Genomic DNA, 19,754 nt, shown 5'->3' on the forward strand with positions numbered 1-19,754 from the left:
TATTTGTTGGAATATTGTTTTAACATAAGTATAAAAACCCATAAATTAACCCATTAATTTCAGATATTGAAAATTAATGCCCTTTCCCCTATATGCTTTCCTAAATCTCAACTGTTTCTCAGGGCTGTGGATGATAGGCAGACTAATCTCTCCATGTCTAGTTTCTTTCTATATAAAAAAGCTATGAAAAACCAGGTACATGCCTGTAATATCAGCAATTTGGAAGGCTGAAGCCAGAGGATTGTGAGTTAGAGACCAGCCTCACAACTTAACAGGCCCCTGTCTTAAAATAAAAAGGAGTGGATGTATAGTTCAATGGCAAAGCACCCCTGGGTTCAATCCAAGTGCAAAAAAAATGTATAATAATAGCACCACTTACATTAAAGTTGAATTATATGAGGTAAAGTACACAAAATGCTTAGAATGTTGCCAAGCATATATTAAATCTTCAAGGAGTATTAGAAATCATTACTATCACCATGAATACTTTATACAATCAAATTTATTTGGTACATACTTGATAGAAACCTAGGGAGATACACAATGAACAAGAAACTCTTAATTCTTGAGCAGTTCTGCCTGAAGAGAGAGAAATAGTCATGAAGAGTCACAGAGTGTGTGATTAATGCTGTGGTAGAATCATCAGCTATGTGCCATGGTGATACTGAGGAAAAATTAATAAACTTTGCCTGAACTTGTTGCAAAATACTAGTAATGGGGCTCCTCTCTGAACTGCATCAAAATGTGTGCTGCAGTTCCCACAAGGGACCTATCTCTGAGTCAGCAGTTGGATTCCAAGTCAAAGAGAAATTGCATTCACTAATTTGCTATGATCATTTTACAAATTACAAAAACAGACACTCCCTATCAATCTACAAATGTATCTCAGGATCCATTTTCCCTAACAGTTTAAAATTTAACATACTTTCATGCATGCATGAAAGCCTGCCTACATGCCTTCATGTGTGTATCATTATTACTGGATGTCTGCTAACTCTGCTTTGCCCATACCTTTCAAAATAGTCTTTCCTCTTTGGGACTTACATATTTCTGATCAAAACATCAAAAGTGTCTTATAGAAAAAAATCTAAAGTTTTGTGGTTGAGTAGCTAGGAGTGAAGAGGAGGAAAGTCATTCCTTAGGAAGCACAAACCAGAATGCCAGATAGTTTTTGTTTGTTTGTTTGTTTTTGTGGTCTAACCAGAAGAATACATATAGAAAACAAACAGGAGCTGAAGAAATAGCTCGTGTTCATCGCCTAACATGTGCAAGGATCCCGGTTTGAATCCCTGGCCCCTCAGAGGGGAGGGAAAAAAAAAAAAAAAAAAAAACCAAGAAAAAGAGAAAAAAAACAAGCAGCACTGGGGAAGTAGAGTTACAGAAAAAGTGAACAGGTGTGTGTTCTAGTAGTTAATGGCATGGTGAAGTACAAAGGGACAGGTGGTTTTATTTGCACAGACCCTTGCAGGACGAATGTGTCTTACCAAACCCATGGAAGTGGTCTTTCCCTTGTTCCCTAACAGTTCCTTTTGAATGCACTCTTTTCTGAGCAAGAGAAGTCATCTAATGATCTCAGAGTTATATGATACTAAGAGCAAAGTCAGCTGAGAGTTAATGGGTTAGTATGCGTGTGTCCAAGAAAGAAAACCCCAGAAATGTCAAATAACAACAGAAGTAACATTGATTCAACTTTTTTGTTGTCATTCATATCCGTAAAGCATTTTATATGTTATAACTCATTTATTATTATAATAACTTGTAAATAATATTTTATAACATTGTAGGAACTAGTGCTTCCCATTTTAGAAATGAAAAGAAAGTGTTTCAGAGAGGTTACATAGCTTTAAAGTGTTCTAGATCATGGGGCAAGGACATGGTGGTGTATGACTGGAGGCTTGTGTTGTGGGCATAAGAGAGAGAAAATTTAACCTCTCCTCTCTTAGCATTTCTATCTGGTCCTAAAAATTATTTTAACATAAGAGAGATTAACAGAAGAATGCTTAAAAAAATTGTTTGGTGAGTTTTAAAAGTACCTGGGAGCCATGAAAGGAAAATGCAGGCTCAAATTGGGAGCCAAATTCCTATACACGACACTGAAAAAAGTGAGTATTTATGAAACCGTGATAAGACAAAGGGAACTGGGCTAGGGCAGTTAACTGTAGGAAAGTGACTAGGAGAAAAGAGTTTGTTGGACAAAACGTGTCTGTACATTTCTTTGGTCTCTACTTCCCACTGCTGTTGACAAGAATCTTTTTTCTTCCTGGTCCAAGGAGGGCATCTTTGTTTTATCTCTTGCATTCAGGAAGAAAAACAAAGAAGAGAGAACTCTTCTTGTATCTGCTGCTTTTCAAGTGTGTTTAACTAAAAATAATTATAGACAAAGTGGTACATTTGGAGTGCCATGTTTGGATTCCTTGATTTTAGATCCAGGTGGACATAATTTTGATATTGACCATTTAGTATTGCCTTCTTATATTTTCCTCAATTCTTATGTTTTAGATGCAGTTCATATGTTATTTTCAAAAATTTTCCTTCTTTAAATTGTTCTTCATCAATAGGGAATGGGTCCTTTACAGCATAAAGCATAAATATTGGGCATATTGGTAAGTCTTATACTATGCAATCAAATCGAATGATTACTGGTGTAAGGAGCACTTCCATACAGTCCTGTTTTGATAAAGCATGTATAATGAATATTAAGATTTGAAGATGACTCATGGAATGGAAAGAAGAGCGTGGCAATTTGAGAATAGGCTGCTGTGGAAACATTCTAAGCCTGTAAGCAATACACGGCCTTCTGCCTCTACATATTTACACTGGTGCCCATGAAGCAATGTACCCAGTACTTTGTCTCTTAGAACAAAGTGCATTTTTTAGTTTGGAATGCCTTTTATTCTTATTGAGACCAAACATAGCATTTTACAGTATGATAAGCAGCTTTCTGTTCAGTTATATGATTTGGGGAGGGAGGCACAGAATTTAGACTTTTCCTCATAGTCCATTATAGGAAAGATTTACTGGTATGTATACACACATATATCTTGATTATGTACATATACATCTATTCTTATACATACATGTATCATCTATAAACATATACATACACATACATGTATTTAGATATACAAAAATACACCTACATAAACAGATACACATACCTTAAAATGTATAGACAGATCATAAATACTGAAATAGCAAGAATAAGGAAGAAATGGTTCCAAAATGCTATCAGGTATAAAGTTTTTCTCTGAGCTTATACTTTATGTGCTAATAAAACCACAGGGGGCAAAACTTATATGGCTTATCCTCAAAGTCTCTATTTATTCACAGCTGTTCAATAGTAGCAGTAATGATTGTTATCACTGTACCTCATTTCCATTCGGAAAGTGAAAAACAATTTTCAAATTCTATTACAAAAGGCAAAGCAAAGTTACCTGACTGTATAGGGGTAGGTGAAGAGATTCAATGAAATATCTTTTAAAATTCTTCCTAAAATTTCTTAGATATGATGAGAATATTATGGTTGTAACCACTTTCTTCTTTTTCTAGCAAAATGTAGGCCATCCTGAATTTGTCTTTTCTAAGTGTTAAAAAAAATTTATAATCCAAACATCATGAGACTTAATCACCTTAATGTATTTTATGAAATTCAAAAATCATCTTACTGACTATCTGACATTTATATAATTTAGACATAGAACACATTCCACTATTAGAGGTCTTGACTTTTGTATAGCACAGAATTCACTGAGTGATATTGTTTTGGGGATATTGGATTATTATGTCTGCCAGAACATTCACTAAGCATAGAACAAAATGTCAAGGTGACTTGTTTCAAGATGTTTAGTACAAAGAACCCATTAGTTTTCTTCCTCTCAATTCAGGGCCACAGTTCCAAAGGGTCTGGATAAGAGATACAAGTTCTATTTTCTGCACACATTAAGTATTAGGCTTCAAGAGAGAAGGTGGAAATAGATTACCAGAACACAGTCAACTGAATAAAATCAAAAGCTTCAAAAACTAGTCTGTATTTCAGACAGTGATGTCTACATTCTGAAAAGAGCTAACTAGCCACTCATAATATGTAGTTATTAACTAAAATACACATAAATTTTAATCATTTTATTTAGGTATAATTTAATTGATTAAGAGATGGGGCCATTTCTTAAACAGTGACCACAGAGTTCGGAAAAGTTAGTAATGAATTAATTAATTCAGATTTCATAACCAGGAAAGTCAGAGAATTTTGAACAACATTTAGAAGAAATTACTTGGATTGACTGAACCTTAATCAGCAAAACCAAATAATGGTGACTTTCTCCCTTCACTTTGATAATGTGATTTATATATCTTCTGATATCTTTAGGATACCAAAGCATAATTACAAAAGAAATGGGCTAAGTAATACTAAATGAAGTCAGGTGTGTGAATATGAGTCTAAGTGATGGGTCCCCCAACAGCCCATACCCACTGGTCATCTAAAACTTCAAGCTGTGACCACGAGTCCATAAGCACTGTCCATCAAGAGGATGGCTGTTTAGTTTTTAGGAGTAAAGCGTTGACTGTCCACTGCCTGGAGGGTGAACGTCCTTGAATCTGAAACAAGCAGAACCAGTAGATGTTCAGATGTTTGAGAAACCAATTTGTTCTAACTGAAACATGTGCCACCACTCTTTTGAGAGAGGATAAAGGATACTTTTTTCCCTCTGGGAATTATAATTCTAGATTTGCTCTCTTCTTTAAACCACACAAGTAAGGCATCATCTAAAATTTCCAGTTTCAATTTCCCCATTTTTCGCAGTTTACTTGCAAAACAATCTAAGTGCAGAGTTTTTTTCTGCATCATTATACTCCTCCCTTCCCTGATAATCTTTTCAATTACCTCTCCACATGTAATTCAACAACACTTTGTATCAATTAATCTTTGTGAAGTTTCCCAAAACATTCAAGTTCATTTTCACAGGAATAACTATTTCCTTCACACTTAATATGTGACTATTTATGCAGTGTTAATTAAATCATGTAATTTTGTATATAATTATACAAGTCCCTGGAAGAAACTAGTTTGAGAAAAAAAACAAGACTAGTTGCTAAATGAAAAACTCACTGGAGGAATTGTGGAGTATATGTAGGTGTTACTCAATATGTGTAAGTCAAGGAGAAGGGAAAATATGCAAACTCATGGAAGGAATCTCAGATCCATTGCATTTGAATCTTTAAAGCAGCTTAAAATTTCTCAGTTTATTCTTATTCACATTAAATTTAATAACCTCTGCTGGAATATTATGGAGTATTTACTAACATTTAATATAAGGGGGAAAATCACCATCCAACAGAATAGCAGCATAGAGAATAATTCTTTTAAGAAAAATCCTCTTGAAAGAATTTTTCCTATTTTCTTTCCTATTAAGCAATACAGTGAACATTTTCTGATTTGCTATTTTTAAAATTCTTTTTGAGTGCTTGATATCAGAACTTCTTTTCCATATGGGGGAAGAATCTTTGGACTTAGTGAGGAGTAGATAAATGCATCTGCATATTTTATACCTGATCTAGGGTACAGGCATGTGACCTTAGCTCAGTCCATTCCAGGATAACCTCCAAGGACTTTAAATTCAAAAGACATGAAACAAAGATGTAGGACTATTCCAAATTATTCATTGAAGATGTTGATCCAGACTGGCTGAGGCTGAACGAAGACTAAGAGGCAGCAGTATTGCCATGATGGAGTGTTCTCAATGCAGTGATGGGGTCTCCAACATCACTGCCTTAAACTGACTATTCTTGTAATGGGATTTTGTCAGTACTCTGTGATATGTAGCTTCCTTTGGTTATTGCTTGGTTTTAAAAATCTTCCATCACATCTGCAACTATTACATGATTCATAAAACTAAATATAAACATATATTTATGTATTCTTAAGAAAGACATCATTTCTTTCTGGCTGTTACAACCAGACCCACGTCTACTTTGTGTCAGGTACTTGAGAGTCCTCTTTAGCCCTCAAACACTCTTGGCTGAAAGTGTAAATGAAGGAATCTCCTTTAGAGTTCCCAAAGCATGAAACTACATTTCTTTTTTTTTTTTTTTTTTTTTTTTTTTTTTTTTTTATTTATTTTTTTTACGTTTACATAGGGTAATGATGTTTATTATATTTTTCCCCTCCCCCCCACCCCTCCCACCCCTCCCACCCCTCCCACCCCTCTTTTCCCTCTACACAGTCCTTCTTTCCTTCATTCTTACTGCTCTCCTTAGCCTAACTCTAAACCTAACCCTAAACCTAATGCTAGCCCCTCCCACCCCCCATTATATGTCCTCATCCGCTTATCAGCGAGATCATTTGTCCTTTAGTTTTTTGAGATTGGCTTATCTCACTTAGCATGATATTCTCCAATTTCGACCATTTGCCTACAAATGCCATAATTTTATCATTCTTCATTGCGGAGTAATATTCCATTGTATAAATATGCCACAGTTTCTTTATCCATTCATCAACTGAAGGGCATCTAGGTTGGTTCCACAATCTGGCTATGGTGAATTGAGCAGCAATGAACATTGATGTGGCTGTATCTCTGTAGTATGCTGATTTTAAGTCCTTTGGGTATAGGCCAAGGAGTGGGATAGCTGGGTCAAATGGTGTTTCCATTCCAAGCTTTCTGAGGAATCTCCACACTGCTTTCCAGAGTGGTTGCACTAATTTGCAACCCCACCAGCAATGTATGAGTGTTCCTTTTTCACCACATCCTCGCCAACACCTATTGTTGCTTGTATTCTTGATAATCGCCATTCTAATTGGGGTGAGATGAAATCTTAGGGTGGTTTTGATTTGCATTTCCCTTATTACTAGGGATGTTGAACATTTTTTCATATATCTGGTGATTACTTGTACATCTTCTTCTGTGAAGTGTCTGTTCATTTCCTTAGCCCATTTGTTGATTGGATTATTTGTATTCTTCGTGTAGAGTTTTTTGAGTTCTTTATAGATTCTGGAAATTAGCGCTCTATCTGAGGTATGGTTGGCAAAGATATTCTCCCACTCTGTAGGCTCTCTCTTCACATTTCTGATAGTTTCCTTTGCTGAGAGAAAGCTTTTTAGTTTGAATCTATCCCAGTTGTTTATTCTTGCTTTTATTTCTTGTGCTATGGGAGTCCTGTTAAGGAAATCTGATCCTGAGCCAACAAGTTGAAGATTTGGACCTACTTTTTCTTCTATAAGATGCAGGGTCTCTGGTCTGATTCCGAGGTCCTTGATCCATTTTGAGTTGAGTTTTGTGTAGGGTGAGAGATAGGGGTTTAGTTTCATTCTATTGCATATAGTTTTCCAGTTTTCCCAGCACCATTTGTTGAAGAGGCTATCTTTTCTCCATTGCATATTGTTGGAACCTTTGTCTAGTATGAGAAAATTGTATTTATTTGGGTTTGTGTCCATGTCCTCTATTCTGTACCATTGATCTACCTGTCTATTTTGGTACCAATACCATGCCGTTTTTGTTACTATTGCTTTGTAGTAGAGTTGAAGATCTGGTATTGCAATACCCCCTGCTTCGCTCTTGCTACTGAGGATTGCTTTAGCTATTCTAGGTTTTTTATTCTTCCAGATGAATTTCATAATTGCTTGCTCTATTTCTGCGAGGTACATCATTGGGATTTTAATTGGAATTGCATTGAATCTGTATAGAACTTTAGGTAGTATAGCCATTTTGACGATATTAATTCTGCCTATCCAGGAACATGGGAGATCTTTCCATCTTCTAAGGTTTTCTTGAATTTCTTTCTTTAGTGTTCTGTAGTTCTCATTGTAGAGGTCTTTCACCTCTTTTGTGAGATTGATTCCCAAGTATTTTATTTTTTTCGATGCTATTGTGAATGGAGTAGTTTTCCTAATTTCTCTTTCTGAAGATTCATCACTTATGTATAAAAATGCATTGGATTTATGAGCATTGATCTTGTAACCTGCTACTTTACTGAATTCACTTATGAGTTCTAAAAGTTTTCTGGTGGAATTTCCAGGTTCCTCTAAATATATAATCATGTCATCAGCGAACAGGGATAGTTTGAGTTCTTCTTTTCCTATTCGTATCCCTTTAATTTCTTTGGTTTGTCTGATTGCTCTGGCTAGAGTCTCAAGGACGATGTTGAATAGAAGCGGTGAAAGAGGGCATCCCTGCCTTGTTCCAGTTTTTAGGGGGAACGCTTTCAGTTTTTCACCATTTAGAATGATATTAGCCATGGGCTTAGCGTAGATGGCCTTTATAATGTTTAGGAATGTTCCCATTACCCCAATTTTTTCTAGTGTTTTGAGCATGAAGGGATGCTGTATTTTATCAAATGCTTTTTCTGCATCTATTGAAATAATCATGTGATTCTTAACTTTAAGTCTGTTGATATGGTGAATGACATTTATTGATTTCCGAATGTTGAACCAACCTTGCATCCCTGGGATAAAACCCACTTGATCGTGGTGCACTATTTTTTTAATATATATTTGTATGCGATTTGCTAAAATTTTGTTGAGAATTTTTGCATCGATGTTCATTAAGGATATTGGTCTGAAATTTTCTTTCCTTGATGTGTCTCTGTCTGGTTTAGGTATCAGGGTGATATTGGCTTCATAGAACGAGTTTGGTAGGGTTCCCTCCTCTTCTATTTCATGGAATAGTTTGAGGAGTATTGGAATGAGCTCTTCTTTAAAGGTTTTATAGAACTCGGCTGAGAACCCATCTGGTCCTGGACTTTTCTTTGTTGGTAGGCTTTTGATGACCTCTTCTATTTCATTGCTTGAAATTGGTTTATTTAAGTTGTGTATGTCCTCCTCGTTCAGTTTAGGTAGTTCATATGTCTCTAGAAATTTGTTGATGTCTTCAAGGTTTTCTGTTTTGTTGGAGTATAGATTTTCGAAATAGCTTCTAATTATGTCTTGTATTTCACTCGTGTCTGTTGTGATGTTTCCTTGTTCATTCACAATAATACTAGGCGATTTTAACACACCTCTCTCACCACTGGATAGATCGTCCAAACAAAAATTGAATAAAGAAACTATAGATCTCAACAACACAATCAGCAATTTAGACTTAACGGACATATAGAATATACCATCCAACAAAGAATGAATACACTTTCTTCTCAGCAGCACATGGATCCTTCTCTAAAATAGACCATATTTTATGCCACAAAGCTACTGTTAGTAAATACAAGAAGATAGAGATACTACCTTGTACTCTATCAGATCATAATGGATTGAAATTAGAAATAAATGACAGAATAAAAAACAGAAACTTCTCCAATACCTGGAGACTAAATAATACACTATTATATGATGAATGGATAACAGAAGACATCAGGAGGGAAATAAAAAAATTCTTAGAAGTAAACGAGAACAAAGACACATCATATCAAAATCTCTGGGACACTATGAAAGCAGTACTTAGAGGAAGATTTATTTCATGGGGTGCATTCAAAAAAAGAAGTAGAAATCAACAAATAAACGAGTTAACACTACAGCTCAAAGCACTAGAAAAAGAAGAGCAGACCAATACCAAAAGTAGTAGAAGACAGGAAATAGTTAAAATCAGAGCCGAAATCAACGAAATCGAAACAAAAGAAACAATCGGAAAAATTAATAAAATAAATAGTTGGTTCTTTGAAAAAATAAATAAAATTGATAAACCCTTAGCCACACTAACAAAGAGAAAGAGGGAGAAAACTCAAATTACTAAAATTCGGAATGAAACTACATTTCTAATATTGAATCACAATTTTTTAAACTTTAACTTCTACATAATCAATAGAAGTTTGTCTATCTAATACTTTTATTTTGAGAAAATTAATAGTAGCATTAAATCAGATGATTTTAGCTTTTTAAAAAAGAATTTATATAGTAAATTGTTTGTGCATCCTTTTGTTTACAGATTAAAACCAAAGCATTTTTATTTCCTTATGCTAACAGTTACAGATAGTAATGTACCAATAAATTTTGAGCAAATTTACTCTGTAAGGAACAATGCCAGAGAGTTCATTTAAAATGTTATTCTTATCACACTTTCAAAGTGAATATTTAGTGTGCTAGCATCTGTAACAATTCTTTAAAATATGAAATGCAATCTTTCTAGTTTCTGTGAGTAATTTAACATTAAAACCTTTGTCCGTTAAGTACTTCAACCTTTGAGATCAATATTCATAGCTTCAATAGGTCAATCACTACACTTCATATTTACTTTTCCTTCTAGCTAAAATTAAGCAAACATTACAATATTCTGTTGATTTTGAAGTGTTTATCTTGAATAATATGTTTGCAATCCAAAAGAAACCATGCAGTTTTTACCCCATAGCATATTTAAATGTCAAGTAAATGAATTATCCAAATTATTTAGTTCAAAACAAAATCATATCTATAACTATTAAATAAAATATGCATGTGTTCTAATAATTAATGATTAACTGATCAACAAATATTATATATATGGATACAAGTGATTGAAAGTAACATAAAACTGATGGAAATTGGCTTGAAGAATAACAACTTTACTCACTGTTTTAATCAATTCTTTCACCACTGTGATTAAAAGACCTGAGAAGAGGAATTTTAAAGGAGGATAAGTTTATTTGGACTCAGAGATCTCAGTTCACAGATGACTGACTACATTGTTCTGGGCACAAGGTAAGGCAGAACATCAAGGTGAAAGAGTATAACAAAGGAAGGCAGCTCAGGATATGACAATCAGGAAACAGAGAGAGTTCCTCACCAGAAACAAAATATGCCCCAGTGACCCACCTCTTCCAGCCATACCCTACCTGCCTACAGCTACTACCCAGTTAATCCCTATCAGTGGATTAGGTTAAGTCCCAATCATTCACCTCTGAATGTTCTAGTATTGTCCCACACATGAGCTTTGGGGGATACCTCTTATCTAAACCATAATACTCAGAAAATCAAAAATCAAAAGGAAGGGAAGATTTTAGGCTGGTTTGATTATGCATTTCAATCATACCAGTAAGAAATAATTTATTTTTTACCTTCTATAGTATTAGCTTCATCTAGAGACTGGTTTTCCATTTGTGGGAAAAAATATGTAGCATTCACAGTTTCTGATTCCATTAATGTTACTATTGAAAAGGAGAATAAAGATTAGCTTTTTTTAGTTTTCTCAGAAATTCAAGGAACTACCACTCTTACAATCCTTATTTATTTTCTAAGACTTGGTCACTTGCATGTTTCTGAAATAACCCATTTGACTTAAGAATTACCTTATACTTATTTAATTAGGACTATGTTTCTTGAATCAGTATTATGGCAATTGGAATCAGATCACCCAAGTTAAATTGATGCTATCAAGAACTGTCCCTGTATTTTTCTCCCAAACCATAAGACAAAGAATCTATAGTATACAAAATATTTATAGACCTTTTACTACGTGATGGCATAGGGTATATGATATAGTTAGAGATAAGATAGCAAAAACACTTATATTGAAGAAATATTTTCTAATAGTTTAACATACACATAGACTAAAGGTAAATTATAAAACATAAAATTAAATAATATTCAAGATATTTTAAATATATGGATAATTTGTTTAAAATAAAATTTTAATGTTTCCATTATGTGCTGTGCTTTGAACACAGACAATAAAGTTGTCTTTCATTTCCCTGAGCATATAACACAGTGACTTACTCATTTTGGATGTTAATAAAGGCTATTGAGTAGAAGAAGCAAAAAGATCAATATTGGCTCTGTTACTCACTATATTTAAATAGAATTCCTAAATTGTGAACTTTTGTCTTTAGAGTGAACTTTCCAAAACAAATTCATCACATCCTTCTCATTGGAATCAAATATAAATGAAAGAAAAACTTGAATTACCTCCCTCTCCCCTTTTTTTTGACCTGGGCATTACTGTTTACCAGAGTTAATGAAGGTGACTAAAAGAATAATGGAGAAAAGGAAAATGCTGTTTGCATTTGGGGTGTAAGTATATAGGAAATGCATCTTTATTAATTGTCAAAAGAACTGTAGGGAATTCAGGTGAAATTGTCTTTGGAGGGTAACAGGTCTTTTCTATGGAATGCAAGTTGAACTACTAGGAGATAATTGGTCTCAAATAAGTTAAGTAAGAAAGTTATCTAAATATTAAGGTTCAGGTCATACATCTGTTAATGGTAGCAAAGTAATAGTATTGATATAAAAAAATAAGAAACCAATTAAAATTTTTAAAAAAACCAATCATGTGAGCATGAAATAAGTAGAAAACAGTATCATCATCTTCTTAAAATTCTGGAAGGTTCTAAGAATTGTGATAATCCTCATATACTTTCTGTCTCCTCTTTGGGATTATTACAAAGTTTTTGAGTGCAAAACTACAATTTTCCTTGTTGATCAACCATCAAGCACTATGTGGTACAAGGGGAGTCTTTCTGGAATATCCTAAATGATAACCTCTTATTCAGAAAACTTTTCTTGAAAAACAATGTATTTACGTGGACTGAGATGTCTTGACTGTAACTAAATAGAACAGTTGTTTCTCTCTCTACAATATTCTGCTGTATTTTATATTCAGAGTGGAAACAGAGGATTATTTTTGCCCATTTCTTGGGCTCTAACACAGCAAAATGATCTATACTTTTTTTTTATTTTTTAAGTATGTTGTCATGGTTTTCTTAACTCAGACTTCCTTGGACAAAATACCATAAAATGGATGACTTGAACAATTGGCATGTACTTCTGACAGTTGGAGAAGCTGGGAAGTGTAAGATCAAGGCGCAACCATGATTGCGTTCTGGAGAGGACGCCACTTCCTGGTTCCCAGACCACTGCCTTCTTGCTGCATCCTCACATAGTTGAGAGAAGATGCTGTGGTCTGTCTTTCTCTTCTCATAATGACACTAATCTTATGCTGGGCGTTCCACACTCATGACCTTATCTAAACCTAATTACTGTCCAAAGCCCTCATTTCCTGATACTATCACATTGTGGGGATAAGGCTTCAATATATAAAGTTTGGAGGGACACAAACATTCAGTCCATAAAATGGTTGACCTTGTGTGTGTTTAATGAAAATATCCCATCTGGCAGTCTGTAAACAGACTTTAAAACTTAACGAATCAACACATAAATTAACTTTGTAATGCATACCTCATGAGACCTGTTTGACATGATTTTCTCCTTGTTCTCTGAATTTAGCTGGTCATTTGAAGAACTATCTACCATTCCTTGTACCCTGTCAATGTATTAAAAGAGAATAGAGAACTGATTCCTATATCAACATAAATTCTCACAAGGATGAGAAGCACAACCAAATTATATCACCTATCTATTGAAAATCATCCCAAAATGTAGTGGCTTAAAATGATAATTGTTTATTTTGTTCATAATTCTTTGACTTGACCATTTAGGCTGAAGTCAACTGTGTGGTTCTTGGTCGGGGCTGGAGAGGTTCTCTCCTGGCAGCTGCTGGGCACTGGTTGTCTGTCAAGTTGAGTAGCAACTTTTCTGAGTTTGAACTGGAAAAGGAAGACCTCAACTGTTCAGGTCTTCTGTGTTCCATTCTTCCAGCAGGTTAACCCAGTAACAGTCTCATGACGGCTTGGGAGAGAGAGAGAACAGCAGTGTGCAAGATCTATTGAGGCTTTCTCTTATTGTGTATGCCATGCCCTTATCTGTCAAAGTAAATGTTAAGGTCAAACCAGATTCAAGCATTCAAATAAATTCTTTACCTTGAGGGAATGAGATTGCAAAGTCATGTTTTAAAGGGGTCTGATAACAGAAAGGGGACTCATTGTAGCCATTTTTAAAAATTCATTTAAATATTTATTTATTGGTGCTGGGGATTGAACTCAGAGCTCATGCATGCTAAGCACACACTCCACCACTGAGGTAGGTCCCCAATTCATTTTTGCAATCTACCATACATGTCTTTCTACCCCAGGTGTCTGGAGCATGAGTTAATGGCTTAACAGTATCAACAATGCTCTTAAGTTTCCTTCTGCTTTTACTAGGAGAGACAAAATTCAAATTTAACTGAAAGGATACTTGTTTGCACCGTACATAGTGTAGTTGTGTGTTTTGTGAATTTTCATCCAAGTCAAATATTTTTTCTAATATTAATATAAATGTAATGGCCCACTGTTAACTATGGAGTACAGTGAGTACAATCCCTGAAAGATTTAGAAACAATTGTGAGAAACAGAGCTAATCTTTTCTCTGCATCTAGCATGTATGCACAGTCAAGTTTGAAAGACATGACTTATTATTTACTGTGATTTCATTAAGAGTTTCTCAACATGAGGTATAATGAATGTTAATTCAGGTTTACAATGGGTGGCATCCTGTGCCATTGATGAATATGAAAAAGAATATTTGAAAGAGAGTTATCATTTTCCATCATTAATTGCTAATTCACACACAGGGTAATGACTCATGAAGATTTTAGATGCCTTTGTTTCAAAATTCATTTTTTCCAGGTTTCTTTTGCCTTAGTTGAATAGGAAAGATTTTTCAGTTGAGTAAAGACACTTCATCTCCCTCACCAATGCTGCCGGGAGTTATTAATTAGGTTTCTGAGTTTGGCACTGCTCTTTCCTGGTCACCGTGATGTGTCATTGAAACAGACCCATTAAAATGAGTGATGTGTGTTGTAATTTCATTAGTGTCATCAATAATGTATTACACTTTCCTTTTAGTAGTCTCTTTGTGTTGTGTTGGGTCAGGATGACTGTATGAATTACATTTATAAGATCCAAATTGTTACAGATGAGGGGAGATAGGCATGAGGGTGGAATTAATGTTATTTTAAACACGATAGCTACTAAAATGATTTCAATTAAATAATATTTTAATTAGGTCTGATGTCTCTACATGCCATGCTGAGATACATGTTGTGTGTATGCAAATAGGATTGTGATTTATTGATTTAGAGCCATGCTAATACAGTCTATTCTTTATGCAGAGAAACTTTCTGAATTGTACTAAAGCAGATGTATCTAAGGGCAAGAATGGTTCACCAAGGAATATAAGTTCTTGTGGTTGTAAAGTACAGATTCTTGACATAGAAACTCTCCAAGTGTATTTTTTCACTTTCATTCCACTTAGTTTTCCTGCAGACCTGTGACTTTTGTTTTTTTCCCATGGAACACTCAAAATTCAGATCAGTGGGAAATAATTTTAATCAAAGAATTGTACATTGTCTTCCCACATATCCTGCTTTGTATTAGGAAATGACACTGTGATTCATTTCACTACAAGTTAATATTACAAAATAGTTACAGGAAAATATTAAAAATAACTCAAACACAAAAAGCAAGATGAAATAAACTGGGTTTTCAGAAATCTCTACTCTAGTGCCCACAGAACATAAGAAGAGAGTCAAAACAAATAAGTAACTAAGACTCCCTGATCACAAATTTCCAAAGAACTGGAGAAGGGAAGAGACCTGTGAGCTTTGACAGACTATGAGTTGATTCCTGGTCTGCCGTAATCAGAATAATATTTGTCCATAATTGGGAAGAAGAAATATTTAGGCAGTCTGATATAGTATATGCTATTGAAATCTTTGCACTCTGTTGGACTAAAGTTCAATTTTGGTGACATTACATGGTAATAAGAAGTTTAGAAGGTTTAGAAGTTTCAATTGAAAGCATTAGTTTAATATAAATATTTAAAAGAAAAGAAGCATTTGAATATTAAGAATGGTACAATCATAGTTTTGGTACCCAGAGATTATATAGGAAAGTTCTTAGAACTAAGAAATATGTGAAAATATGTAATGGAATTTAAGCCATTGCCTGGATTTTTGTTTTAGTATTAATTCAAATATTAAAAAGAAAATAATATGATGCTACCTTTCAGAAAGGAATGCAAGTACAGAAATTTATTTTATGTAAGCAGGAAGTTAAGTTGCTTTTAGTACACAAAAAAAGAAATTGGAAAAGATGAGCTACTTCTGCAAATCAGTAGGAGAAATGATCCATCTAATGAAAATTTAAAGATTTTTTATTTTTGTATCTGTAATTTGTTTTTCAGGTAATGTAGTCTATCAAGGTGGAAAATAAGCTTTTGTTATCATAATAATGATAAACTAACTTAAGTTACATCAGCATCTACTCAAAAGGAAGGCTTTCTGTTAAATTGAGATGAAAATATTCTAGTCTCTTGTATTCAACTAGAATCTCAGTATCTGTAGTTTTATTCTGATTTGTATCCAATTTTGGTAGAAATGGATATGAGTGTTTATCTTACATAATAGCTTGCTATAACTTTACTACTCGACTCATGTAGCATATGGTAAATGTGGTTAGCTCCTTGTAGAATTTCACAAAGCAAAAGAGATGCATTTTTATTCACATGGAGTGTTTACAGTCATTATAAAATCATGTTACTGGGTAGCTTCCTAGTTAGGAAGAGCATTTGCGGGCTTACTCCAGACTCCATTACATTGGTCTTAAAGAAAAAAGAAAAAAATATATATATATACACATGTATATACATATGTATAATATATGTATATGTATACATATATGTATATTAAATTTTTCTTTAAGAATATATATATTTTTCTTTAAGAATATGTATTTTTTCTTTAAGTATATATATGTATATACATATATACATGTATATCTTTTTCCCATTTAAAAAGTAATAATAATAATTTTATATTTGTGTTTTATACCTGAACATTCTTTGTAGGATATATTTTTATTCTTCCACATTATCTCTCTTCTAGATATTTTGCAGTAGTTATGACTGAAATTTTACATAAATATATTAGAGACTGTCTATGATTGAATGAATTGTCACCAAGGGATTAATCCTGTAACCTTTTTGAGCATGTTTTATTAATATCATCTTATCATTTAATTGAATATTAATATCTAATATTTAATAAGCATAGAATGTACATATATGAATATACTTTTTATCAGTTTTTAAAAGGTGGAAAAATGAGTGTAATAGCCTAGGATCCATTAAGTAGGTTCTTCAAATGTACTAACTGCAGTGGTACAGTTCATTTATTGAGGAGTTTTTGATAATAATGATTATAATATTTTTGTTTGTGAGCAGGCTGAGCAATATGTTCTCAGGGAATGGAAGTACTTGGTACAACTTTCGAAAATATCTATTTTACTCTAAAGTTCTGGAAATATATTTGCCACAAATTATTAAACAAAAAACTGATAAAGTAGAGGAAAAGAATTCACAATTGTAAATCTTATGGAGGATTGAATTTTTTATTCTACCAACTCATTTTTATTGATAAATCAGTATAAATTATCTACAAAGACATACTTTTAAGTGAGTAAATAATTAAAATACATTTTAATTCATTTTTATCTTTAAAATAACTTGATTATTAAACTGCTTTCCATCATCTTATTTATATAAATATATTTCTGTATATCTTTGTTTGCTTCAATGTTTGACAATTAGTTTAAATGGTTTGATAAGTATCCTGGCCCAAAAACCCCACTTTTTCTCTAAATGACAATTAAGAAAGCTTATGTTAGCTTGAAAATGCTAACTTCCATGTAAGTTCTGTCGGTTAGAAGAAAACATTAGAATATCTCAAGAAGTTTCTTCTCCAGGCCAGGTGGGTTTGGTGGTTTTTGTTTTTGTTTTTTTTTTTTTTGTTGTTGTTGTTGTTGTTTTGGAACCAGCGATTGAACCTAGGGACACTTAACCACTGAGGCACATTCCCCGTCTTTTTTATTTATTTATTTATTTTTTTGAGACATGTTCTGGTTAAGTTGCTTATGGCCTCACTAAGTTGCTGAGGCTGCCACTGAACTTGTGATCCTTCTGTGTCAGCTTCCAGAGCTGCTGGGATTAAAAGCATATGCTATTGTGTGCCTAAATTCCTCTTTCTCCATCATTTGACTAAGTATCAGGGAACCATCCTATTACACATTAAGACTATGGCATTCTAGATCAAACATGTAAGCAAGAAGAAGAAATAGTATAATGAATTTCATTTCCCACTTTTGACAATTATTACCTAGTGGCCAATATTATTTCATATACACTGTTTATAACTCCACTCTGTTTTTTCCCTCCAAGTATTTTTAAAATGAATCACAGAAATCATAACATTTATTTGCAAATATTACTTTACAAACTTCAGTAAGACAAGAGCAATTTCAGAAGACACACTAATGATATCATTATATCTGAAATATTAACAATTACTCTATATCACTCAATAATTGGTATTTAATTTTGTTCTCATATTATTTGTTTAAATAAGATTTAACAGTCTATTTTTTTTGACTATTTGACATGTTTCTTTTAGTCTAGAACAATTGTTCTTAATTGGGGTTAATTTTGCCATACTAGGGATATTTTGGCAATGTCTGGATATGTTTTCATTTCTTGATACGAAAAGAGGGATGCTATTAATATCTAGCCTGTGTAGTCCAGGGATACTGCTAACCATCCCATAGTACATAATAAAGATCCATCTGGCTCAAAGTGTTAATAGGACGTGGTTGAGAAACTGTGGTCTACCGGTTCTTTCTTTCTCTACTTTTGAAATTGAAATGTATTTGTTGAACAAACTGAGTTACTTGCTCTCTAGATTTTGCTGCAGTCTGTGTTTTTCTAGAACACACCAAGCTGTGGTTTAACATATTTCTGTCCTCTGAAATGATTAGCAATTAAATTTGGAAGCTTCATCAGATTCACATTCAATTTTTTTTTAGCAAAATTTTTCATGCTATTTCATAATGTGTACTTCCATCAGGAGGCACATATCTGATTATCTCCTCTTCTGTCATCAATATGGAAAACTACTTATGGTCAATATCTATCTCTCTCAATTCATTAGGTATTGAAAAATAGTGATATTGCCTTGATAATGTCTTCATCTATTGCAAACACAACTGCTTCTTGGCAATATTCATTACAGTGTTTGATATGAAAATGGCATTGTGCATAAAATATTTACATGTTTTATTTCCTTCCAGAAACATCCTGTACCACACTGATGAGAAGACAAGCCAGTTTTCCATACTCTTGGAGGCTTGGGAGCACTGCAAGTCACTTGCATCAAATGAGACTCTCCAAGAAGCCCTGTCAGATGTGTTGAACAGCATTAATTCAGCTCAGGTTTACTTCAAAGCAGGACTTGATGTATTTGAGAGCATCTTGGTTGAAAAGAACTGAGAAAACTCTCAGCATTCTAAAAAAGTCTGTTTACAATTCTACAAGCAAAAGCTCTAATCAGACCAGATTTCTGACATTGAAGACTCTCCCTCCTATGCTTTTATGACACGTTTAAAGCTATTATTACATTGTATTTTTTTAATGTACATATAAAAGAGCATTTTGCACATTTAGTATTTTTCTTATATCTACATTTCTGAATATGTAAAGGCAAGTTATTGAAAAAATAGTTAAGATTTATCTATTAAAAAGAAATCTGCTGTATTTTTATATATAAACTATTTTGGGGAAAAGTTCCAAGAAGTTCTGGACATCTTCACTCCTCTAGACAGAATGTGTAGGAACACAAGTTATTCTCTCTGATAGAGCTGTTAATGATCAAGTTTTTATAATAGAAATGGAGAGTTGATATGGTTTCAGATTAACTTCACTATTAAGTGTTCAATATGAAGAATTCAAGTATTTTGACTGAGTGATTAGTTGCCCAAAACCACTTTGAATGTTTCTACTTTATGAAATGAAGTTCCTTTTTTCACACAACTAGATGTAGTAATACACTGGTTATGAAATTGTATTTTTTAAGTATTAATGAAAAAAGAGCCAT

General features: G+C 33.5%; 1 protein-coding gene across 5 annotated transcripts in view; it reads left to right on the top strand.

Annotated features, from left to right (window-relative positions):
* Naaladl2 (N-acetylated alpha-linked acidic dipeptidase like 2) overlaps positions 1 to 19,414 on the top strand; it is a 1,279,203-nt gene extending 1,259,789 nt beyond the window's left edge. For all 5 annotated transcript variants that reach the window (XM_047564210.1, XM_047564211.1, XM_047564209.1 and 2 more), the window contains one exon: positions 18,952 to 19,414. In XM_047564210.1, the coding sequence (XP_047420166.1) occupies positions 18,952 to 19,150 (199 nt within the window). In that variant the 3' untranslated portion in view covers positions 19,151 to 19,414. The remainder of the gene's footprint in view (positions 1 to 18,951) is intronic.
* Positions 19,415 to 19,754: the final 340 nt, after the last annotated feature.

The sequence above is a fragment of the Sciurus carolinensis genome, chromosome 9 (assembly GCF_902686445.1).
Source record: "Sciurus carolinensis chromosome 9, mSciCar1.2, whole genome shotgun sequence".
NCBI lineage: Eukaryota > Metazoa > Chordata > Mammalia > Rodentia > Sciuridae > Sciurus > Sciurus carolinensis.